General features: G+C 39.3%; 1 protein-coding gene across 1 annotated transcript in view; it reads right to left on the bottom strand.

Annotated features, from left to right (window-relative positions):
• The window catches only part of COL25A1 (collagen type XXV alpha 1 chain), a gene marked incomplete at both ends in the record, with an annotated part of 482,772 nt that overhangs the window by 4,939 nt on the left and 453,085 nt on the right, over positions 1–24,748 (bottom strand). The window contains 6 exons of the mRNA XM_080697535.1: positions 1,599–1,676; positions 6,293–6,346; positions 8,986–9,039; positions 14,833–14,886; positions 16,633–16,668; positions 23,738–23,764. Coding sequence (XP_080553661.1) covers positions 1,599–1,676; positions 6,293–6,346; positions 8,986–9,039; positions 14,833–14,886; positions 16,633–16,668; positions 23,738–23,764 — 303 coding nt within the window. The remainder of the gene's footprint in view (positions 1–1,598; positions 1,677–6,292; positions 6,347–8,985; positions 9,040–14,832; positions 14,887–16,632; positions 16,669–23,737; positions 23,765–24,748) is intronic.

Genomic DNA, 24,748 nt, shown 5'->3' with positions numbered 1-24,748 from the left:
ACTTTGGCTGAATTGATAACAATGATAATCAATGATAAACCATTTCTGTCTGAAGCTTGGTTCTCACATCATGATTCGCTATGTAGATTTTGCAGGACATGCTCAATTGAAAGATAGACAGCCTAACTATATTTTGTAGTAAAATGCTGTCCACAGCATTTATCAGTTTTTCAATTGAAATTCTTTAGAAGTCAATATTCTGAATAAAGCAAGGGATTCCTAAATTTCAAAATGTATGGTAATTTATAGCATATGTATTCTTCAGATAGAAATGATATATATGAGACAGGACAAGTTGATATATTATGAAGGCATGCTTGTAATTTATTCCAATAAAATGGTTATAAAATATGACTTATCACCAATACCAAGCAAACAAAATAAGACTGAGCACTTTTTTTTGCGGTACTGGGGATGGAACCGAGGGACACTGTACCTCCCAGCTACATCCCCAGCCCTATTTTTTAGCTTTTTTTTTTTTATTATTTGAAACAGGGTCTCACTGAGTTGCGAAGGGCCTCGCTTAAGTAGCTGAGGCTGTCCACGAACTGCGGTCCTCTGGTCTCCACCTCCTGAATGCTGGGATTACAAGCGTGTGCCATCACGCCCAGCAACTGAGCATTTCTAATTGAGATTTTTCTGACTATATCATTGCATGACTTTTTTCTATTACACATATCTTAAAAGACTTGAGAAATACAAATATACCTTTAAAGAATCATGCTTATAATTGAAGAATCATATAAGACCATGCAGACCAAGTATAACACAACCATAAACTTTTCTTTATTTTAGAAAATGAGACTACTTTTAAACACAAAATATCTTTAAAGTAGCTTTATATAATATTTGGGAAAAATTGGTAATGCCAGATTGGTACAAGGAGAAGGATCAACCAGTAGAATTTTAGATTTTAGTATAAGGAGGATTTTGAGTTCATGCCAATGGAGATAAGGGAGTTCTGTCTACTTTGGGAAAGTGAGTTTCAAAAGGAGAAACCATTAAATTGAATAGGTTATGTGACAAGGAAGAGGATTTGGGCTGCAGACTATTATTTTCAGAAGCTTAGAGAAGTTTGGTTTTCTTCCCTATGGCCTCAAAACAGCATTCCGTTGAATTGGTTAACTCTTGACAACGGAAGCTTAATTTTATAGGTTTAGCCTTATTTATGGCCTGATAAAAACTTTAGTGGGAGAGACAAAAATGTTTTTATTTCTTTTAGAGAAAGAGAAAAACAAAAGTTAAACTCAGGGGTCAGCCCAAAGGTTATAGCCTAACAATGCCCTGGCATTAAATGTTTTTATATAGTTTTAATATAATCGTTAATATTTGTTGAATAAATTATTTCAAAGAACACAGAAACAGTAGTCATGTGAGTTGTGAGAATAATGTCAGGAGATTAATCTGCATTCACTGATAACTTGTGCCCCCTCCCTTCCCTTTGCAAAGAGCCTCAGAAGGAACCTGCTCATGCACATGCATGTAGTATGTTTATCATGTAAAGCTGCTCCAGAAAGAACCACTTTACACTGATAGAGATGGATACGTAATCAACAAAGGAACTGCATGCAGGGTAGTAGGAAAGAGAAATACTGTACCAATTGGCAAGGGGCATCCAGCCCATCCAGGCCAGGCTGGCCTGGCTCCCCTTTTTCCCCCTTAACGCCACGGAATCCCTGTTTGTAAAGATTAACTCATAATGTTACTAACACGAAAATTCACATAAACACAAATTCTACCAAAGAAATAAACTAGAACAACAAAAGACTGGGAGAGGAGCAACTTGGAAGGGAGACGTAATCCCCAATGAAGCTGGACAAAATGAAATGGAGTTGGGCACATCCGCATAGAAAGGGCTGGTGTGGAAGCGGTGGCCACTGCCTCTGAGGGCTGCGAAACAATGCTGGTTCCTCTTCAGGTTCTAGGGTCAGGTTCCAGCTGCACAGCCACAACTGGGAGCTGAGGAACCAGGCAGAGCTAGTGGCCAGAGGCGCAAGGTGGGTCCTGGAAGGGTGGTCCAAGACAGATGTGTTTGTTAGCATTTATCTTCAACTCCTGTCAAAGGGCCCCAGTCAGGGACTCTGCTGTCACAGTCCCTCCAGCTTGCTCTTCTCCCAGCTGGTACCCTCACACATGCCGCCTGGAGACAGTTCCACAAGTCAGACATACCAACGGGCAGGGTGCATCTAATCCAGGAGCACCCTGTTCTCCTTTCTCCCCTTTAGGCCCCTTTTTGCCTTTCTTTCCCTTTTCCCCCTGTGGATACAAGGGTTTAAATAAAAGACAGGTTTTTATTTGGAGGGAGGGGAATAAATTGATTCAAAAGATGGCTTTGCAAAGAAAAATCTGGAAGGACATTTACCACTGTTTTCTGGTTTAAATAAGGAGTGATATTGTAAAAACAAAACAAAACAAAAAATCACATACTTTCAGAGTGACAGTAGATTCCGGGCAGCAGTACGTGGGATTTTATTTCAGGTACTCAACAAGACAAAAGAAAGGAGACCTAATGATCTGACACAACAGGAAGGCAGATCAGAGCCAACTGGCAGCTCAGAGTCACACTCATTGTGAATTACAGGTTTGCACCACGGAGCTGGCAAGGATGCAGATATCAATGGTTTTGAAGCCAGCCAGTGGCCGGTGGCATTCAGGGGAATAGTGGCTACTACACTCAATTTTCAATACCTGTCAACTTGCTTCTTTTCTAATCCTGTAACAAATAAAAGCTACACTGGACCAGAGGCAAAGGGCAGCAGAATAGCTTCTATTAGCAGCTTCTATCTTTTTAAAATGTATCCAATCTTATTTATATAGCTCTCATTAAAAATATTCAATCTATTTCTCATAATTTCTTTTTCACAAAAGCAAATTCTTTCCTTCAGTCAGGTAGTCAAATGTCCAAAGTACTCATACCTTGCAGCAATGCCAACTGGACAGGCAGACGTTTATACACATTTAATTCAGTGTCTTATTGATCTCATATCATATATTCACAATGGTAAATGAATTTCCAGATTACAATGTAACAAAAGCAAAAAAAAAAAAAATCTGAGAAAGAAAAAGTACTTTGGATTCAATAAAAATGAGGTAGGCAGGATAATTATGTAGTGGGAATATAGCCATGGAAATTAGTATTTAGGAATCAAGGTAAAGGCCGTGGGACATCTGCATGGCTCATAGGGAAGGAGGAATTAAGGAGGCAAAAGGAGGAGAAGGAAAGAATGCGCCTCATCTGCTTCACATTAAGATCAACATGTCTGCATACTTAGAGACAGGGAGTCGGTGCTCTACAGAATACAGATACAACAGAATACATATTTAAATTAGCGCATTCATTCTGCAATGGGGGTAGCAGTTACACTAAAAGTGAATAATCTCCGAAGCAAAACAACATGAATATTCAAGGTGAAAAGACAGACACAACAGCACCATGAGATACACATTCAGGTTAATACATTCACCCCTACAGCGTGAGTGAAAGCCCCTCATTCATCTCCTGTGTGCCAAAAAGACCGAACCAGAAGGCCCAGGATCAAAAACACTTGGGTTTCTTGAATACTGTGCAAAGAGAAATTCTGTGTGGTTGAGCTGATCAAGATGAAAGAGAAAGACGTGAGAGGATGGGTGAAGTGGGAGCCGGCGGGGCAGGAAGGAGCGACATTCGGAAGGGAGCTGTTGGCGCCCGCCAGATGAACCAACACCCTTCCTCAGCCAACGGCTTCAGTGCCATGCTCACTTTTATCGCCCATGTCAAAGAAAATGACATACACAAAATACTCATATTTAGACCTAATCTTCCTAAATATAAAAATTTGAATCATGGAATCTGTAGAGAAATACTTCTGTAAGGGTGATTAACATTTTTCTGAAGATCAAGTGTGTAGTTTTATGCTTTCAAAACCTCTAATCCTTAAGCCAGGCGTGGTGGCACACGCTTGTAATCCCTGCACTTGGGAGGCGTAGACAGGAGGATCGCACAGTTTTGAAGCCAGCCTCAGCTACTTAGTGAGGCTCTCAGCAACTTAGTGAGACCCTGTTTCCAAATAAAATATAAAATAGGTCTGGGAGTATAGTCCAGGGGTAGAAAGCCTCTGGGTTCCACTCCCAGTACCACCAAAAAACAAATAAACAACAACAACAAAAAAAACCCCTCTAATCCTGGTTGGTTCTTTCTTTCTTTCTGTCTTTGCAGTGCTGGGGATTGAACCCAGGGTCTTACATGTGCTAGGTAAGTACTAAACTACTAAGGTACACCCCCAGGCCAATACTGGAAATTTCTTATGTGTTTAACTGATCATAATACTGAGTACCTGATCATGGCTTATCTTTTGACTAAGGTATTAGACATAACCCATTAGGTAAATATAAAATGCATATAAATTTATTTTTTTGCAGATCTGGGTATGGAACCCAGGTGCATTCAACCTTCAAGCTATAACCTCTGCCCTATTTTTTATTCTTTATTTTGAAACAGGGCCTCACTAAGTAGCTGAGACTGTCCGTGAACCGCGATCCTCCAGTCTCAGTCTCCCTCCCGAATGCTGGGATTACAAGCCTGCACCACCATGCCTGGCTCTGCATATAATCTTTAAAACACACTGTGCTAAATGATTTCATGCATAATTATCTCAAAATATGTATACTCTACAGTCAGAATTTATAATTCATAAGAAAAGCACTTTCTCAATGTCTCACTTTCTTTGTCTGTGAAGTGGGATATACTATAATAACCTCAGTGTTGTCCTGAAGGTTAAAAAGCCGAGCACATGTGAAGCCTGTAAGTGCTCCAAATACACGATGGAGACATAGAACTTTGGGGTAACCAAGGCATGGGGTCTCTTACCAACAGGAGGCTAAGTACTGTTCAAGGACTAAAGCATGCATGCCATGCTCTTCTATGACAAGTTTCATTTGGCCTTGCTTTCTGAAAGCTATGGACTTTAGTGTTAGGGAGAATTCACCGGGTTTTAAAAACTATGTGCTGTTAAACAGAGGACAGTGATCTGAGAAGTAATACTGGTTTTGAATGGAATTGTGAAGAAGCAGTTCTAGCTACTTGAAGATTTTCATTATTCCATCAAGATGCCTGGTTTCCATTAGCTTCTGTTGCTATCCAGTGTAAAAATTCTTTTTTTTTTTTTTGCGGGTCTAGAGATGGATCCCAGAGGCATTTGATCTCCAAGCTACACCCCCTGTCCTATTTTTTTATTCTTTATTTTGAAACAGGGTCTCACTAAGTTGCAGAGGGCCTCACTAAGTAGCTGAGGCTGTCCGCGAACCGTGATTCTTTTTAGATCTAATATTGGGTTAATGATTCAAGCAAAATAGAGAGAAGGAAAAAGAGAAAGAATAAAGAACAAAAAAAAATTAAAAGAAAAAAATTTTGTTGTTGTTGGGGTTTTTGTTTTTGGTACTAGAATGGAACCCAGGGGCATTCTATCTGAGCTATACTCCAGCCCTTTGTTTTGTTTTGAAACAGGATGCTGCTAGATTGCTGAGCATCTTGTAAATTGCTGAAGCAATTAAACTGATTTCAAATCTGTAATCCTCCTGCACCGGCCTCCCACGTACTGGGAGTATAGGCATGGGCACCATGCTTGGGTAAAAAAGTTCTTAAATCCATAATCCAACCTTTTCTCTCAATCACAAAATGATATTGCTTGATATTAGCCCCCCCAAACTCTGGAGCTGATGGTCTTGAGATATAATCTCAATGCCCACCTCATAAAGTATACCAACATCTTTATTTAAAAAACTACAGCCGTCAACTCTGAACCAGACAGCAGCAAGTCTTCGTCTGTGTAGTAGACTCACTGTGGTTTATCCACCACACTGCTTGTCCTTGGCTTTCTGAATCACAAAAATAAGAGAATCTAGATACACAACATATCTGTTTGTCCCCTGGGGAGGTCATGAAGATAAATGAGATGCTGCTCCACAGGGCTAGAGGAGCTCAGCCAAAATACCAGTGCAGGACTTTGCTATGTATTTTATTTTTATGAAAAATTTTCAGAAACCCTTAGACATGACATTTTTCAAAAACTTGGTGTCAGTTAGTTGAAAGACCGTAGCTCGGCTATCTGGGGGTTTGAACTTTTTCTTCTCTGCTAGATGGTGCCCTTATTTCTAGCTGCATAGCCTTCTTTATTCCCCTTTGAAGACCTGCTTCCTTAGATCAGGCACTGCTGTGTTTTTGGAGCACAGGACTGACATAGGAGGCATCTGATGAGCAGCAAAGCGGACAGCGGGGCAGAAGCACACGAGACACATGCTGGGAGGGGCAGGTCACCTTTTCTCCCTTTTCTCCTAGGTCACCCTTCTCACCCCGCGGACCAGGGAAGCCCTGCAGGATAGAAAGCAAAACCAAGGTCTACTGGTGTAACTGGCAAAACCATACTGGAAAAACAAACCACTTTAGTATTTCATTGATTTGAACCCGTACAGAGCCCAAAATAACATGTCGAACAGCCTAAAAACTCAGGTAAAATAACACTTAGAAATAATAGCTTTTTAAACATGTCAATGACCAATAAACAATGGGGTTCTTGCTTTTTCTCCTAAGAAATGTAGCATGGAAAGCACACTGGAATACTTGTCTGAATCCTGGCAAATTCACTAACTTATGTGGGTTTGGGCAAGCCACTTACCTCTGTGCTTTAGTCCCTTGACTGTAAAATGGGGTTAGTGTGTATCTAACACGCAGAAGTTGTGCATATTATGGTAGCTGTAGTATACCAAGTACCAGAATGATGCCTGCACATGACGGGTGCTCAATAAGTAGTGATTATTATAACTTTTGTTACTGTCATTATTCACACAATAGAGGATAAGCAGTAATCATTTCTGTAGGCATTTATTTCTGACATTCTTTTCATAGAATTATGTTAGGATAAGGGAGAATGGATATAGGTACTTAGTGCTAACAGTGAAAAATATTGCACACCATCTTTGAGAATAAATGTAATGCATCATTCCTTGAAGGTAGAATGTAAGAGGTATACTGAATTTTATGAATACATTTTCCATGAGTGAGTCATGCTGATTTTGGGTATCCTTAATTTGGGAAAGTATTCTGAAGTGACGCTAATCATCATAAATATTAAATTTTATGCCAGATAATTTGCTTCTATGTTCACGCAAACGCTAGCATATTTTATATTGCTGTCCACATGCACAATAATATATACTCTATGAATAGCTATATCCCCAGAAAAAGTAAGTCCTCTTGCTGTCCTTGATGATGGAGACCAAAAGCATCTATGACAATAGGAAGATGATTATTGTATATATTACTTACATCAAGACCAGGCTCTCCATCTTTCCCCTGCCAAAGAACCATAATAGCTACGTTAGCGTTCCTAAGTTTCATGAATAAGTTGTTGTTTTAAGGTTGCCTGGACATGCGACATTGGATTAGAACAACTACTTGGGGAATGTGAAAAGGATTTTCTACTGATTAGTATTTCTTTAAATTAAGTGAAGTGATTATAATTTCTTTAAATTAAGTGGATTACGCCAGGCGTGGTGGCGCACGCTTGTAATCCCCGCGCTTGGGAGGCGGAGACAGGAGGATCACGCAAGTTCGAAGCCAGCCGCGCTGGCGTAAGAGACCCTGTTTCAAAAATATAAAATAGGTCTGGGAGTGTAGCCCGGAGGTAGAAGGGCTTCCAGGAACCCCAGTACCACCAAAAAAAAAAAAAAAAGTGGATTGACTATTAGTGTTGCAGTTAAGGGCTCTGAACACTTTTTTATTGTATCCTAGATTAAAAAGATTGATATTTCGCTAAAATTTAATGTTTGCTATCCAACTTATCAGTTCAAGAGTTAAGTCAAAAGCAGAATGTTGCTCAGTTGATTTTAAAACACACCAGCACTTCTAGAGGATGCACATCAATACTATTTTAGTTTGATAACTTAGTATTAGCTCATGAATGGTGAAGAATGTAAAAACTGTTTATTATTAAAATATTATTTTACTTTGGCCAGATGTATACCTTCTATGTAAATATCAAGGGTGTGAAAGTTGTAACCTAAAAACTATTTTTAATTAGGCTTTGTAAATGCACGATTCCCAAGTGTAAAAGAATTCAAAATTCTGTTAGGCAAAGATGATAAATTCACTCTAATGGTATAGATTCTCAGTGACAACACGGTGTCATACTATGGGTCCGCCCAAAGTTCCTGAGAAGCTGCTTTGATTCCACTAATTAGATTTCAACATCTATCTCAGAATAAGAATCTGAAATAATAATGGCTTATTATTTCAGTTTACCAAAAGCATGTGGGAGGCACAGGGAGGTCAAAACCTTCATACAGTATCTGCTTCTTTGTCGTCCTACCTTACTAAATCAATTATAATTACCAAAAAGATGTTTTCAGAGTAAACCTGAGGCCTCGATCTGAGGCTGTGTAACTGAGAATTTTCAGATGATGGAACACCATCAACACTCATTTGATGATCATTTGTCCTCACAGCAATTTAGAAAGGTCAGAAACATCAAGTCATGCTAAATATCAATCTAACTAGGAAGATAATTTTTGCTAGCGAGAGCACATTTAATAAATGACGTATGAGAACAGGTAAAAAGTAAAGAGAATTGCAAATGAAACTTCCACACCCGGTTTGGGATCCAGTGACTTTCTGAGGTGGTGCCAGTGCTGAGCAACCAGTCAGACGGTGTAGGGAGGGTGTTATCTGACAGGTGGAATCCCGCTTTCAGCTTAGGACTGTTTATCCCAGTCTCTGATCTGCTCAATCTCATCAAATGCAGGTGTTTCTGCAAATGATGAGAGGGTGTGACACAGATGTGACCTCTCTGTGAAGAACTTGGAATTATGTGCACTGTGTGTAATTACTGGAGTGCCTTTGATCCTCTAACATGATTAGTCTGTCCTCACCACCGGGAAGGGTTAGCTGTGTAAGTGACAGGTCATGGGTGCATGCAGAGGGTGGTGGCCGACTGCATGTGGCAGTGAACTCACGGGCAGGCCGTAGGGGCCTCTGGGTCCAGGCTCTCCCATGGCTCCTTTTTCCCCCTAAAACAGAGAACAGAAAGTCCAAATTATACATTCAGAAATTTCCACACTTTCTCTAGGACCTGTGTACCAAGCCTCTATGTGATGGAGCATTCTACCAACACTCCAAAGATTCTGGCTACTACACAGTTACTGCCTGTGATAGAGTGAAAGTCACCCACAAAGGCTTATTTTAATAAATGGCTTTTGAAAGAAGGGTACAAAGAGACTGGTACTCTCAGTTGTGCTAAAGGATTTGCATATGGGGCATGCTGTACTTGGGTTTCTTCAGCATTAGTGTGAGGCACTTGTTACTAATTTATAGGTTGAGTATCCCTTATCTGAAAAGCTTGGGACCAGGAGTGTCTGGATTTTGGATAATAAACATGATGAGATAGTTCTGGGATGCAGCCCATGTCTAACCACAAAATCCATCTTATATACAAAGCCCAAAGGTATTTTGAGATGGTCAAAGTGCAGGTACACTAAAAATACTGTGACTTGTCCTATGAAGTCAGGGTGGAATGTAACCTTTGTGGCATCCTGGCTGTGCTCAAAAGTTTTGGATTTCAGATACATTTTGGATTTTGAAAATTCAGATTAGGGATGCTCAATTTGTACTACCTTTTTTTTTTTATATACTGGAGATTGAACTCAGGGGCATTCTACCTCTAAGCTACATACACCCCAGAACATTGAAACAGGGTCTTGCTAAGTTGCTAAGGGTCTTATTAAGTTGCTGAGGCTAGCCTCAAACCAGGATTCCTTCTGTCAGCCTCTCAAGTACTAGGATTATAGGCATACATCATCATGCCAGGCTTCCAAGTGCCTATTACTTAATAAAAATAGTTTTCTCCAGTTTAAATGATAATCTCGAGTTATATAGATAATAATCTTGAATTATAAAGAATGAGTGTTACTGGGAAGAGACCGCATGAGTAGCACTAATTGTGATAATGAAGAGACATTCTTCAGTCCAAACAATGTTTAAATTTATCTGCTTCCATCTCCAAATTAACATGTCAGTCAGTATTTAGCATGAAAACTTCAGTAGTAATAGTGACGTTTATATAAGTGGACTAACAAAACATGTTACTTTTTTTTTTTTTTTGGTGGTACTGGGGTTCCTGGAAGCCCTTCTACCTCCGGGCTACACTCCCAGACCTATTTTTTATATTTTTTATTTGGAAACAGGGTCTCTTAAGCCGGCAAGGCTGGCTTCGAGCCAGCACGATCCCCCTGTCTCCACCTCCCAAGCACGGGGATTACAAGCGTGCGCCACCATGCCCGGCGATATGTTACCATTTTAAAATCATACTTTGAGCTGGGCGTGGTGACACACGCTTGTAATCCCAGCATTCGGGAGGCTGAGATGGGAGGATCGCGGTTCACGGACAGCCTCAGCTACTTAGTGAGGCCCTCTGCAACTCAGTGAGACCCGGTTTCAAAATAAAGAATAAAAAATAGGGCAGGGGGTGTAGCTCGGAGGTCGAATCCTCTTGGGTTCCACCCCCAGACCCCCACACACAAAAAAATAAATAAAATCATACTTTGAAGAAGTTTAAAGTTCAGCAAACCCTCTTTTTATGGTAAAATGCTAGCTTCTGCTGATAACTGTGCCTACAAAGGGGTATACTCTTGTCAGTGTTTTTATTTATTTTTTATTGGCAGTACTGGGATTGAACCTGGGGGGGATTATCTAAGCTATACCCCCAGCCCCCTTCCTTCCTTCCTTCCTTCCTTCCTTCCTTCCTTCCTTCCTTCCTTCCTTCTTTTTTCTTTCTTTCTTCCTTCCTTCCTTTCTTTCTTCCTTTCTTCCTCTCTCCCCTTTCTTTGAAATAAGAGTCTTAGTAAGTTGCTGAGGCTGGCCTTGAACTTGTGATCCTCCTGTCTTGGCCTTCCAGGTCTATACCATAATGCCTGACTGCTCATGTTTTCAATGCTCTAGATTTCCACGAGAGCAAATATCAGGTCACTACTCACGTTCTTCCTTGAATCCAAATTCAAGCATCTGGTGGAACTAATAAGCACTGTCACCTAGAGGAATGTACACTAAAAGTGACTACTAAAGAGAAACACAACAAAAGCTTATTCAACTTCCATTAATTATTACTTTGCTTATTATGGAAGCAACCGGAATTGTGCTTGGTAAAGTGGCCGGGCTTTAAAGAAAGCATTTAAACTTGAATTCCAGTTTCTAGAACTTTCTGTCTGTATCAGCAACTTTCTCAACCTTTCTATGTCTGTTACATCAGCTATAAAGTAGGAATAGCAAGGTATGTTCTGCAAGAAGTGTTCTGAAGATTGAGTGCAACAGCTATATATGAAAATGTATGATGGCAAATAGGTGCCATATACAAGAGGTGTTAGCGGTAGTCTAAAATTGGAAGTGTAGCTTTTCATGGAAAAAGCTTGGTAACCTGAAAAACACTGATTTTATTATATATGACTTTTAAAACAGTGGTATGGCCGGACTTGGTGGTGCACGCTTGTAATCCCCGCGCTTGGGAGGCTGAGACAGGGGTATCACACAGGTTCGAAGCCAGCCTCGGCTACTGAGTGAGACTCTCAGCAACTTAGTGAGACCCTGTTTCCAAATAAAATATAAAATAGGGCTGGGAGTATAGCCCAGAGGTAGAAAAGCCCCTGGGTTCCACCCCCAGTATCACACACACACAAAAACCCCAAAACCAAAAACCAAAACCCAAAACAAAACAGTGGTTGGGTGGGGGGAGGTGGTAGAGGTCTTAAGGAAAGGATTTGCAATAATTCTACAGACTAAAGTGGGTCTCATCTGAAAGATTCCCATAGATTATTTTGACATCACCAATCTCTTCTTCATTGAGAATTTTGACCTTTTTTTCAAACAAACAAACAAACAAACAAACAAATCTACTGTGGCTTATTTGAATAGAGTTGTCACCAAAACATTTGTCTGAGGAACTTCTAGCCTAACCCACTTCAATGATGACTTTGAGCTAATAAGGTGATTCCATTTTTTCTGACCAGTGACTGCTTCAAAAGTGGACATCTGACCCAGAACTGGCCAATGAGGCACTGTGGACAGTCTGCCAGCTAGAAGCTCTGGGGAAGGTATCCTTCCTGCTGAGGAAGAGACCCAGTAGACAGTCTGGTGTCTGCCACATCTCCGGGGATGCTCAGAACTGCTGCTCCCTGCCTGCACAACATCACAGGATGGGCCCCGAAGCACAGCCTGAAGTCCTCCTTTGAATATTTTGCTATAGGAAACAATATATTTCTTTTTTCTTTCTTTCTTTCTTTCTTTTTTTTTTTTTTTGTAGTACTGGGGATGGAACCCAGGGGCATTCTACCTCCGAGCTATACCCCCAGCCATATTTTTTATTCTTTATTTTGAAACAGAGTCTCACTGAGTTGCAAAGGGCCTCACTAAGTAGCTGAGGCTGGTTGCAAACCATGATCCTCCTGTCTCAGTCTCCCAAATGCTAGCATTACAAGCGTGTGCCACCACACCCGGTGTAAACAATATATTTATCATTTAAGCTGTTGTAAGTTTAGACTCTGTCCTTTAGAGCCTAAAGCATCCAAATGACACCATCTTGTATACTTTTAGGTATGAAATAGTAATCCGGGGACTTGAGTGTGCAACTTCTTTTCCTGGATTAGATTATTCTAGAGAAATTTTTGAATCACTCAAATTTAACACCCCATGGAGTTGTGAATCAGGAACAATGCTGAATGATAAAATCAGCTGAAACCAGGGGGCATCAGGTGGAGGGAGCACTGTCTACTAGTGCTGTCAGTCCTGGGTCTGAGAGAGTTTCAGTAACAATGCCTGTCAGCCACCTCCTGTCCTTAAGGCTGGTCTAATTTCATCTACGGCCTTACTTTGCATGTCTACACCCAGGAATTATTTGAGAATGCCTCCCCTTACTGATCCCTACGTCTTTAAAACATAAAACTTTTAAAGAGAGTACAGATGGCACCTCAATTAGCTTTGAGAATCACACTACACTTAAGCACTCTGGGTGCAGGGCATGTGGAGAGGGCACTGATAAACCATCCAGTGAAGATGGTTAACGTGCCAAGGAAGCACAAGTGCGATGCTTTACGCTGCGCGCCATCTGACTTAAACTATGCCTTCGAAGGTTCTTAGCGATTTGATGTGCTCTTCTGGTTAATTCTGCCCCAGCACGGAGACCTGATATTCTTGTGACACAGAGGAGCTATCGGAAGCAGCAGCTGATTTACCAAGCAGTAAACCCTCTTGAGCCCGGGGCACTCTGCCAAAGACCGCCTGGGATTTGCAGTTCTAATTTTAGTACCAGGGCTGGGTTTCTTCATGTTATACTTGAAAGCAAACCTGTATCAGCTGCATGGAGACTCTTGGTTTTTAACTATTTTTAATTAAGACCAAAAGTTGTTGGTTTGATCTTAGAAGAAAACACAATGCAGGTTCAGATTCTGTGCTCCTTTATGACTTCTCTTTCTAGAACCATTCTTGGGTAGACTAGTCTTCATCACTGTATTCACACCCTATATTATTTGTATTCTCTTGAGCCTCATTCTCTGTTTATTTCTTGCATACATCCCCCTCTCTCGGCAATTAATTGTAAACTCAAGGTTAAGGAAAATAGCTACTTCCTCTGCAGCACTGAGTATATATTTATAAGTATTAATAAAAGACTATGGGATGATGAATCAATTACAATGGAGCAAATTGGCAAAATAAACTTTATATAAGTAGGTGAGTATTTCCATTTCTCACCAGAAGTAATACTGTGCTTTGCACATAGTAGCAGTTGATAATATTATATGAATGAACTCACTTTATAAAAGGTAGAATTAGGAAATCGGAAGGCACATCAAGGAAATCACTACCTGGCTGTGTTTTTTAAAAGTAAATTATCCCAGACTGATGAAAACTGCCTAGTTTTTAAAAGACCACAAACATGTACAGTGAATCATTCCAATATTTGAGCTCTTGCTTTTAGGATACTTTCTTTATATCCTATCCCGAATGGTTGGGAAATTGATGACACAAGTTGATTCCCATACCAAAAAAAAAACAAAAAACAAAAAAAAAAAAAAAAAAAAAAAAAACTTTTTAGTTTTCCAAGGTGAAGAAAAGAAAAAGTGGGAGAAAAATAGAGGGAGAGAAGTTCCAGATAAATGGCCAGCTGCTGTTGCTGTGGTACATATTTTTGTGTCAGATATTTATCTTCCATTCGAAATGTCTTTTTTTCCTCTTAAGAATATGGAAATGTAGCCTACCAATAGAGAGGTTAGTGAAAGGTTTTTGTTTTATAATGCACTGAAATTATTTCCTTATGGCTACAGAAAAACAGGCTATTCTTCAGCTTTAAAAACTGGGACCATGTGTACCTGTGGAGAGGACTACTTAGGTTGTTTAATTCCTTGAGAAAAATGTTCTGCCTTATTCTGAATGAATACAGTAGCTTTATATTAAAGATTATCAAGCAGAATATGGAGTCCTGGAAATTTTAGCCCCACTGACTTCAACTTTCTGGATGAAGGCCAAATGAAAATATCTTCCTTATGGGTTGAGGAAAAATAATCCGAACTATTTATTTTAGCTATGTAAATGTACAAATATTTTTTTATTAAGAAAGCCATTATTTTTACTCTATGGTTTTGTTATCCCAGTGTTAGGAGTCTGAATAGAACCTAAGATACTATCTATTTTTATTTAATGCTAGATAACCCTTTATTTCTTCTAGAAAATAAACAGTTGAAGTTCAATTAATATAGAAAAGCCAGGCTGTGTTTCCTTTAGCACCCAGCTTAAGCTTAATAACCTCAGAAGTAACTTACTCTTTCTCCTTTGGGACCTGCAGGGCCATGAGGTCCCATAGGGCCATCTGTACCCTAAAAAAAAGATAAAAATAAAATAATATGAGACACATCCCCAGGAATGTAAGCAAAACAGTTATGATTTATCTTGGACTTTTGCTGGTGAATGATGCTTTGTGTATCAGTAAGACAACTCATCTCCTTTCAAAGTGCTTTACACTTGATTCCCTCAGGTCCGTGGTTTTCAAGAAATTCATGCACAAAGAGATGAATAATAAACTGCATATTTTGATGAAGAATACATATGAAAAGGCATTTATCATGTTTAGATATATATTTCTTCTTTGATTAAATGGAACATCTTCACTGCCACCAAAATCTTAACAAGAAAAACATAATTGCCTTTTCTGCCTGTCAGCATTCAAGTCTTCCCTTCACATCTAAAAGCTTTGTTTTCAACCACTTCAGTGATTTCAACAGTTTTGCAAGTGGGGAAAAGGTGATTGACCATTCAGACTTTCTGCAGCTCTGTTGGGAACAGGGAAGGAATTATTCTTTGAGGTTTTGCCTCAGTGGCTGAAGTTGCTGGGCTCACAACTTGCAAACCAGGCAGCCAGGATGATTTAATGGCACAAATGACTGCTGCCTCTTTGTTGATTCAAGATTAGGATTCTGTGTAGAGAAAATACTATTTGAAGGGATATTGGAATAATGGGGTCCAGTGAAAGATAATTATTGTCCAAAGTGGATTTTTAGAACCAAAACTTGGATTTTTTTTTAAGATTCTTAAACATGTCACAAGAACTGCAAATATACTTGCTCCTTTGTTGGGAAGTTTATACAAAGATTTGGAAATAATCTGTTACACTATTTTCAAATGCAGAACTACTTCAGCACAATTTCTCTATAGTGCTTCATTTCTATTTTGATGTTTTATTTTATTCTGCTATTGTCTTGTGATATGAAAGACTCAAGCATCTCAAACTAATCCTTTTTTTTTTGTACTGAAGATTTAACCCAGAGGCATTCAACCTTGTAGCTACACCCCAACTCTATTTTAGTTTTTATTTTGAAACAGGGTCTTCCTGAAGGACCTTGCTAAGTTGCTGAAGCTGGCCTCAAACCTGTAATCCTCCTGTCTCAAATTCTCAACTCCCAGGATTATAGGCATGCACTGCCATGCCCAGCTTCAAACTCATTCTAATGTTGGTGAATTCTCATCATCTTAAATGAACTTTTTTACTGCCTCAACTCAAAAGTTTATCCTCAGAAGACTTCTAAATACTGAATATCTGTGGCTGAAATGGAAGAGATATAGCCGTTAAGAACCAAATAAACAGACAAGATGACAGAAGACAGATGAGTTATTTTCATGAACAGACAATCGAAAACTAGTTCCAAGGAAGGAGGTCCATTTCTAAGGTAGACATATACCTAAAAGGAACAGCAAGTTAAAATCAATTAATGTCTTAATCTCTTTAGAGGGCCTTTCTCATGGAATTAAAAGGAATGCTTTATTGGTTATCTGCCAAGGATGCTCAGACCGTGAAGCCAATTGGCCGGGCCACTCTTTCTGCATAATGAATTATGTAGACTTGAACCTGGGCTTTCAAAGATGTTCTGGTAGTGTAGTACCTGAAACAGAGCTACACCACATTCTCTGTCTACCTTCCCGCTTTACACCATCTTTGTCCACCTTTCCATTGACTCCCAGTACCTTTCACATCATCTAGTGAGGACCCGGGAAGGAGGGAGGGGTGCACCCTGAAGCACGATTCACAGCCACAGAGCGTGTCAGGGCAACTTGAGGGACTGACTCACCCGGGATCCTGGCTTTCCGTCTAAGCCAGATGCTCCCTGTGTGATTGGTTGGTGGCAGGGTTGGTGGGTGTGACACGAATGACAAGAACAAAGATTAGTATGAGGAACCGATGAACAAAGGTAACACTTCAAACAACATCATACACAGTCACAGGATTCTGGGATGAACCTCACATCGCTACACATTGTTAGTTAAAAAAAAAAACAACAAAAACCCACATGACAATAAACACCCTACAGATGATGGCAATTTAATGACATTTCTATTAGACAAGTTGTTATTATAGAAATCAACTTAATGAGGTTCCTAAAGTGGAAAACTTTAGGAAACAAAGTAGTTACTGGCAACAGTAAAAGGCTTCATTCTAAATTCCATATGAAATTCACTTTCTAAAGACTATCATTTACAATATGCTTCTTCAAGTTCTGCAGAAAAAATTGTAATTTCCTAAGAAAGGGATCATTTTAATAATCAATAAAGGTTTGAAAGTAAGAGGAGAAGATTGAAGTCTAGTTACACTTGATAAAATAGTATTTATGAGCAACAAATGCTGGGGTTTAATATGCCAGGATGACTGTGGGTTTTATTTGAACAACACTCATCCTTGCTGGGTTGTTCCTACTGTTCCTATCAGTTACCACTAGAGGGACTTCTAGGAACAGGAAAAAATCCTGGAGAATCTGAAAGGCAAAAAAGTAACTGAACTGATTCTCAATTCACTTCAAATGATCCCGTGTCCAGGCCTGAATGGAAAATTACTTAAATAGCAAATGTTCACAAGCAGTAGTCTTCTTTACCTTGAACTTTAGACTACCTACAAATAGTGTATGATAAAAAAGGACAATTTTGATACTTGTTTTAAGAATAATTGCAATTACCTCTTTGATAAAGCTTTTGCACCTTAACCTTAATGTCCAAATATTTACTTACAGTACTTAAATACATGATTAAATCAAAGAATATTCAAGATGACAATGTGCTGGCCCCATAATTTCTTTTGGCAAAATTTCAGAACTATTTCTTAATTTCTACTTCAGATGCAGTCAATATTACAAAATTAAAGAAAAACTTTATTCTACTTAAGATGCTATATATACCATATAAATTTTTGGAATTTTTAGTTTTTTGCTTAAAAATTTCTTTGGTATAATCTTATTATGTTTTATAACATAACTGTAAAATATATTGCAATTTAGCAATGACTATAGTAATGAAAGTATCTTGCAGTTGTTTTGCTTAATGATAGCATAGATAAAGCTTTTGGCTAAATTTTATATCAAAATTATTTTTACCTCTAATTTTTATCTTATATGAAACGCTAAAAAATCAGATTAAAAACTTGAATAAAATAGAAGACCCAATTTTTTTACCTTTTATACTTTCTCAGCCATAATTATTTTAACATTCAAAAAAAGGAAAATGGCAATAATTTTTATATTGATGATATAGCTATCTAGAATTCTGAATTAATAACATATATATTATAAAGTCTTTGAGCCTGTTGATCTAACTGGTGCAATTTAACCTATATTCTAATACAGGGTTTATATCAATCAATATGTGAGTGCATATACAACATCTATTGTTCCGATCTAGAAAACATTGACTGTCAAGTGAAATTCTTTAGTACTTAAAACATAGTACCCATGGGAAAAATGCTAAGTGGTTACCAATCTCCCCATATCTCAAATATATGTATAAACTATTTTCTTTGTGTGTGTGTGTGATACTGGGGTTGGAACCCAAGGGCATTCTACCTCCAAGCTACACCCTCATCTCTATTTTTTATTCTTTATTTTGAAACAGGGTCTTGCTGAATTGCAAAGGGCCTCACTATGTAGCTGAGGCTGAGAACCGTAATTCTTCTGTGTCAGCCTCCCGAATGCTGGGATTACAAGCATGCGCCACCACGCCTGGCTCTAAACTATTTTCTATTAGTGATTTTATGTCATATTTTACTAACAATCTATAATATTCATTACTGACTTTGCATTCACTCAGTAGACAGCATATCAAAAACTTGACTGCCCCATTCAATAATAATTTTTAACAATTTATTTAGTCGTGAAGGTGAGCATAAAGTGCACAAAGGGGGGAATATGCCTTTCTCTTTAAAATAAAAATCTTTAAACAACGGTAAAATACTTCATCCATACTACACACTATTGCCATAAGAACCTCATAACAGGGAATTTCCGAAACATACAATGGACAACATGTAGAACACAATGTGACTGATTCATGTAAGGAGCCACAGCACTGACCTCAGGCCAGCGAGGATGGCCAGCTGCATACCTGCCACCAACTGAGGCCTACAGCTTTCTCCCAAGGGGAGACAAACACTTGGGGGAGGGTCTCCAACTGCACTTGGTTATAAAAGCATTTGGAAGAAATGATAAAATAATGAGAAGAATGCTTTTGGAGGACGAGGACTGGAGACTGTCAGCCCTGGAAGAGGAAGGTTGGCATGCATGTCATTGCAGAATCACAGGGCATTTACAGCATCTTTTGTTACAAGGCCTTCCTCTGGCACAAGAGAAGACATAAGGGGGCAAGCTCTGCTCTGACATGTTTTCTGATTATACAATTCTCAACACTAAAATAGCCAGTGAGTAAACCAGAGTTGTTACTTAGGGTAGAAAGAAAAATCTAAAATTTGCACTGAAATGGAAAGTTTTCTTTACTTACTGGAAGACCAAGGGGTCCTCTGTCACCCTTTTGACCTGGTTCACCCTTCAATCCTTTAACACCATTTAACCCTGGTTCACCCTAAATGCAAAAGCAAATGCCAATTTTGGTTGCTATTATGGGCGTTTAAAATGTGAGAGAAGAGAGAGCCAATCTCTGAAATATTTGCAGATTCCAGTTTTAGGGAACAGCAGAGTCAGGCTAGATTTATCTTGTGTCAATTCAAACACTAATTTTAAGAAATTTAAAAAATCATAAACTGAAATATAATATTCTAGGAAGCAAAACTCCCAAGAAAATGTTCTCCTATTGCTGGGCGTGGTGGCGCACGCTTGTAATCCCAGCATTGGGGAGGCTGAGACGGGAGGATTGCAGATCGTGGACAGCCTCAACTACTTAGTGAGGCCCTCCACAACTTAGTGAGACCCTGTTTCAAAATAAAGAATAAAAAAACAGGGCAGGGGGTGTAGCTCGGAGGGCGAATGCCCCTGGGTTCCATCCCCAAACCCACCAAAAAAAAAAAAAAAAAATGTTCTCCTATCACTGAAAGATGCATGACTGAGTTCCTGAATTTTTGAGTTCCATCTGAAGGAAGTTAGTGTTGCGTGACACTGTTCTGATCAAGCAGATCAATGACAATCAGAGCGGAGGATGCTGAAGAGAGCTCAGTATGAAAAGCCTGCTCTGCTGGAATGAAAAACTGGAATATGCAGGACAGTGTTATAGACAGAGAGTTTAAGCCTTTAAGCATTTTTCTCAGGGGAATGAGCCCAAAATGTAGCAGCCAATGTTTGAAGTAATGCCACTCAGCACATCCTCACTTAAGGACGTTGCCAAGTCAGGTCTCTACATAGATCAATCAATAGTGGCTATAATAAATGGCCAATCCCAGAAGAGAATATGAAGATCAAAAAAGTAGACTGTAGTTTTGCTATCTGCTCAATGTTAGAATCAAGGAGGTATACATTTAACTCAGTGACATTACAAAACCTGTAGTATGATATAATAAATTCTCTTTGTTTTGTAAAAATACAGAAATCTAGTACACCTATTCCCCCCCCCTCTCTCTATCTCTATCTCTATCTCTATCTCTATCTCTATCTCTATCTCTATCTCTCCCCTTTTTTTGTAGTACTGGGGATGAAACTCAGGAACATTCTATCTCCAAACTATACCCCCAGCTCTTTTTAATTTTATTTTATTGTTTTGAAACAGGGTCTCACTATGTTGCCAAGGCTGGCCTCAAACCTATGATCCCCCTGTCTCAGCCTCCCAAGTATTGGGATTACAGGTGTGTACCACCATGCCCAGTTTAGTACACCAATTTTTCTATTTATAATAGTGTGTTATAGATAATATTATGACCTGTACACTTTTCAACTTTTAAAGACAGACATTAACATTTCAAGAAAAATTTAAAACACTCGTGACTTCAGATTGGAAGAAGAGGCTCTTCTAAACATTAGTAGAGGGATTTTTAAGTTCAGCAATGTTTACCCCATTTGTCTGATGATGGAAGCTAGTGTGGTACTTATTAAAAAAAAGTGGTTCAGGTCTCTATCTGGACCACAGCAGCACAGGGATGGGCAACCTAATAACCCACGCAGGTGATTTTCTTATTAGGACATCCTGGGAAAGACTGAGCAAGCTTCATCAATGGAACCATGCTATCCGTCTGTCTGTCTGTCTGTCTATCTATCTATCTATCTACCCAAAGAAATTCTATCTGTGATCTGAAATCCCAGGCCAATTTTACTTTTTATTTGAAACAGGTTCTTGTTAAGTTGCTGAGGCTGGTCGCAAACCTGTAATCTGTCTCAGTCATGCTATATATTTGAACTCTATGACAAAGGAGTCACAGAGCAATGCATACCTTGGTGGGACATAGTGAATTTTCAGGTTCTCTTGTGGTTGGTAAGATCTGATCTTGGGAATGCCACAAAGTCACAGTCGATATGATACTATGGCTCCACTGTCAACTTGAGTTGACGGTGTCAAGTTGAGTTTCGTGGCTTTGCACACATGTACACCTCAGCACACAGTGTTGGGCTGCTCAGACAGCAGGGCAGCCTTGGGCGGTGATATTCTTCAGTGGGAATCGTGCATTGATAAGAGCAGGCTCATTAGGAAGTTAGGTTTTATTTATTTATTTATTTATTTTTGGTGTTACTGGGGTTCCTGGAAACCCTTCTCTGGGCTACACTCCCAGACCTATTTTGTATTTTTATTTTGGAAACAGGGTCTCTTAAGCCAGCAAAGCTGGCTTCGAACCTGCGCGATCCTCCTGTCTCTGCCTCCCAAGCGCGGGGATTACAAAGCGTGCACCACCACGCCCAGCAGGAAGGTAGGTTTTAAAATAGTCAAATATAGTAGCGAGAAGATCATATATCAAGTCTGGACCCAATTCTAGCTTCATGTCTGTCATTAACTAGCTGTGTGATTTGGGACAAATAACCTAAAATTCCTGACATATAGTTTATGAATTATAAAACCAAGGAATTAGTTTGGGTCATTTGTGAGGTCTTTTGAATTTTGTAATTCTCTAAAATCTATTATTTAAGCAAGAACTGGAGTAGTGTGAACGTCCCGGTGCATTTTAGGCATCAAAAGGGGTTTGGACCTCTCCTAATTCAAAGGTGTTGGCATATCTGAATTACTCACAGGATTAAAAATAGTTTTTGTGGCTTTACCCATAGTCATCATCACAGGCTAGTCTTGTTGTCCCTTTAAAAACAACAAGAAGGAGTGGGAAGCATGGATGTAGTCCAGGTGGGAAAGAAAGACCCAGAGAGATTAAATAACTTCCAAGATCACAAGTTAATAGATGGGGCTCTCTCATCTCACCCCAGAACAATACTCATACTTCCAACTCTAATCCATGATCTGAGACTTTGGCATTGGCCTCAGCAGAAGCCAAGATATTCTAAGAAGAGGCAAGAACCCTCCCACTTTTTAGTGTTACCTGTCTGACCCTGAAAAGGAAACTCAAGCTGTCCAGAGTTCAACTAACACCTTAGGCAGCTGCTGAGCCGAGTGGGCCCGAGGGTCAGCTTCTCCAAGGCGAGGGTGGCTGCCCTGGGCTTTCTGATGCGTAGCACCAACATGGCATTTAAGTGCCCTCTCACCTCCACCTTTTTAACAAACCAACTCACCCTGAGGAACTTTTAGGAATCCTGAAAATTTCTGTCTAGCCTATAGTCCTTGAGCATGAGCTATAGAATTTTTCTGTTAAGAAAACATCAAATCATAAGATAACAACAACTGACATCTATAGGATGTTTATCAACACCTATGCCAGATGCTTTGCTAAGTGTTTTGCACTTACATCTCTTTAGAGCATCACAATGCTATGAATAAAGTTACCTCCTTGAGGACACCAAGAATCAGAGAGCATCAATAACCTGCCCAAGATAGCACTGCCCATTAGGGGTAAAGGCGAGGCTAGAACATAAATCCTTATTTCCTTCAGGGCTCATTTTAATCATCCACAATGTCCATCTTCACCCTGAAAGCGGCACTAATTCTGACATGAAGGGGCTGTTCTCTTCTGTTCTCTTTAACCCAAAGCATATAGAACACATGTGAATGATGTGACCTTCTTTCTTGCAAAGTACACCTGCTAAACCATACCCATCCTAGACCATGACCTCTAGGGAGCAGAAAACTAAGATGCTAGAGGGTAGTCAAGGCCTTTATGGTACTGGAGATGGAAACCAGGGGCATTGTACCTCTGAGCTACACCCCCAGTGCTATTTTTTAAAAGTCTTTTTAATTTTTTGGTGTGTGTGTGTGTGGTACTAGGGAAAGAACCCAGGGGCTTTCTACCTCCAGGCTATACTCCCAGACCTATTTTTATACTTTATTTGGAAACAGGGTCTCACTAAGTTGCTGAGAGCCTAAATAGCTGAGGCTGGCTTCGAACCTGCGCGATCCTCCTGTCCCAGCCTCCCAAGTGCGGGGATTACAAGCGTGCGCCACCACGCCCGGCTAGTCAAGGCCTTTAGATGCAGTTGTACAATATGGCCAGCAAGAAGTTTCAGTGAATAACAACCAAGCACATAGTTACAGACACCAGGAAAAGAGCAGTACTGGGACTAGTCTGAGAATCACATCAGAGGACTTCTGAGTATATGAATAGTTAGGAAATAATATACTTCTGAGCATATTAGTAATTAGGAAATTTACATAGTGATAAGGGAAAAAGCAAATGAGGAGCAACTGATCTCCAAATGATATCGCTTAAGTTGGGTGGAAGTCGTTTTGAATTGTGTGATTTAAACATGTGAATGCTTAAAGGCTTAAAGATTATCATCAGTATTTGACAAATAAATAAGACAGGACAGACATGCTTCCATCATGCTTCCCCAGGATTATCAAGGAAACAATCAAATAATCAAGGGATTATGATTGCATTACCTTTGGTCCAGGGAGTCCATGGGGTCCCTGAAAAGGTTAAACACAGCTTTTAATTAAGAATTCATTTACTTTTTCTCAGTAGAAGTGAATATTATATCAAGTAACAAAAGAGAGAAATATAACAAAATTTTTTTAAAAAATTGAGCTGAAGCTAGAGAAAGGTCGGTGGATATTATTTATTACCTACCAAAAATTCCTTGGATTACTCTGTAATAGGAAATCCATTAATAGCAATCCTGTCTGCTAAATACCTATGAGAAGGAGTGAGAAATCTTCCAGGGTTACACAGAAGAAAAAAGTAGAAAAAAAAACCCCAATTTGCACTCACATTACTTCTTATGGTCAAGTTTCCATTTTTTTAAAATCTGGTAAGATAGTTGAGATGCTTCATGAGTTTTTACAGAGGTAGAACTTAAAAGCAGACATTTGGCAAAGAAAAGTCCCACCTTTTAAGTACCAGGGAAGGGAAGATTTTTTTTTCATTAACCCCTACAGACCCAGAATGTTGAAAAATGTAAAGGAGACAGGACTTGAGGTAATGATAACCAGGTGTGAGGCCCAGCAGCAGCGGCTACTGAAGACTCAGGTGGGTGAGGCACTAGTGTTTGGACTACACCCATTTTTACAAAGAGGAATTCTTCAAAGCCCTAGCAATTGTTTACCAATGAAGTCATAATACATGCATGAGTCAGCATTAAAAATGTGCTGTGTGGAAAATCTAAATATAGATCCTAATTATCAACTTGAATTAACTGAAGTTTACTGTGGGTTGCTTTAAAAATTTCAAGCGATTTAAATAAACTATTTAGGAAGAGGAGTGTTTAGCTATCCATCAGTGAAATGATACAACACCAGAAAACCATTTTTGAGCAACCCATACTTAGATATTTGTTACATATGTCTACATTAGAATACTATTTTTCCTTTAGATAAGTTTTGGATAAACATTTTCAGGAACTGGCTGTCACTTTACAGAGTATTCTTATCTCACTGTAAAAATGGTTTTAAATT

This window comes from Muscardinus avellanarius (genome assembly GCF_963383645.1).
Source record: "Muscardinus avellanarius genome assembly, chromosome: 6".
Taxonomy (NCBI): Eukaryota; Metazoa; Chordata; class Mammalia; order Rodentia; family Gliridae; genus Muscardinus; species Muscardinus avellanarius.
Note: the sequence above shows the minus strand (reverse complement) of the source record. Positions and strands in the feature narration are given on the sequence as shown.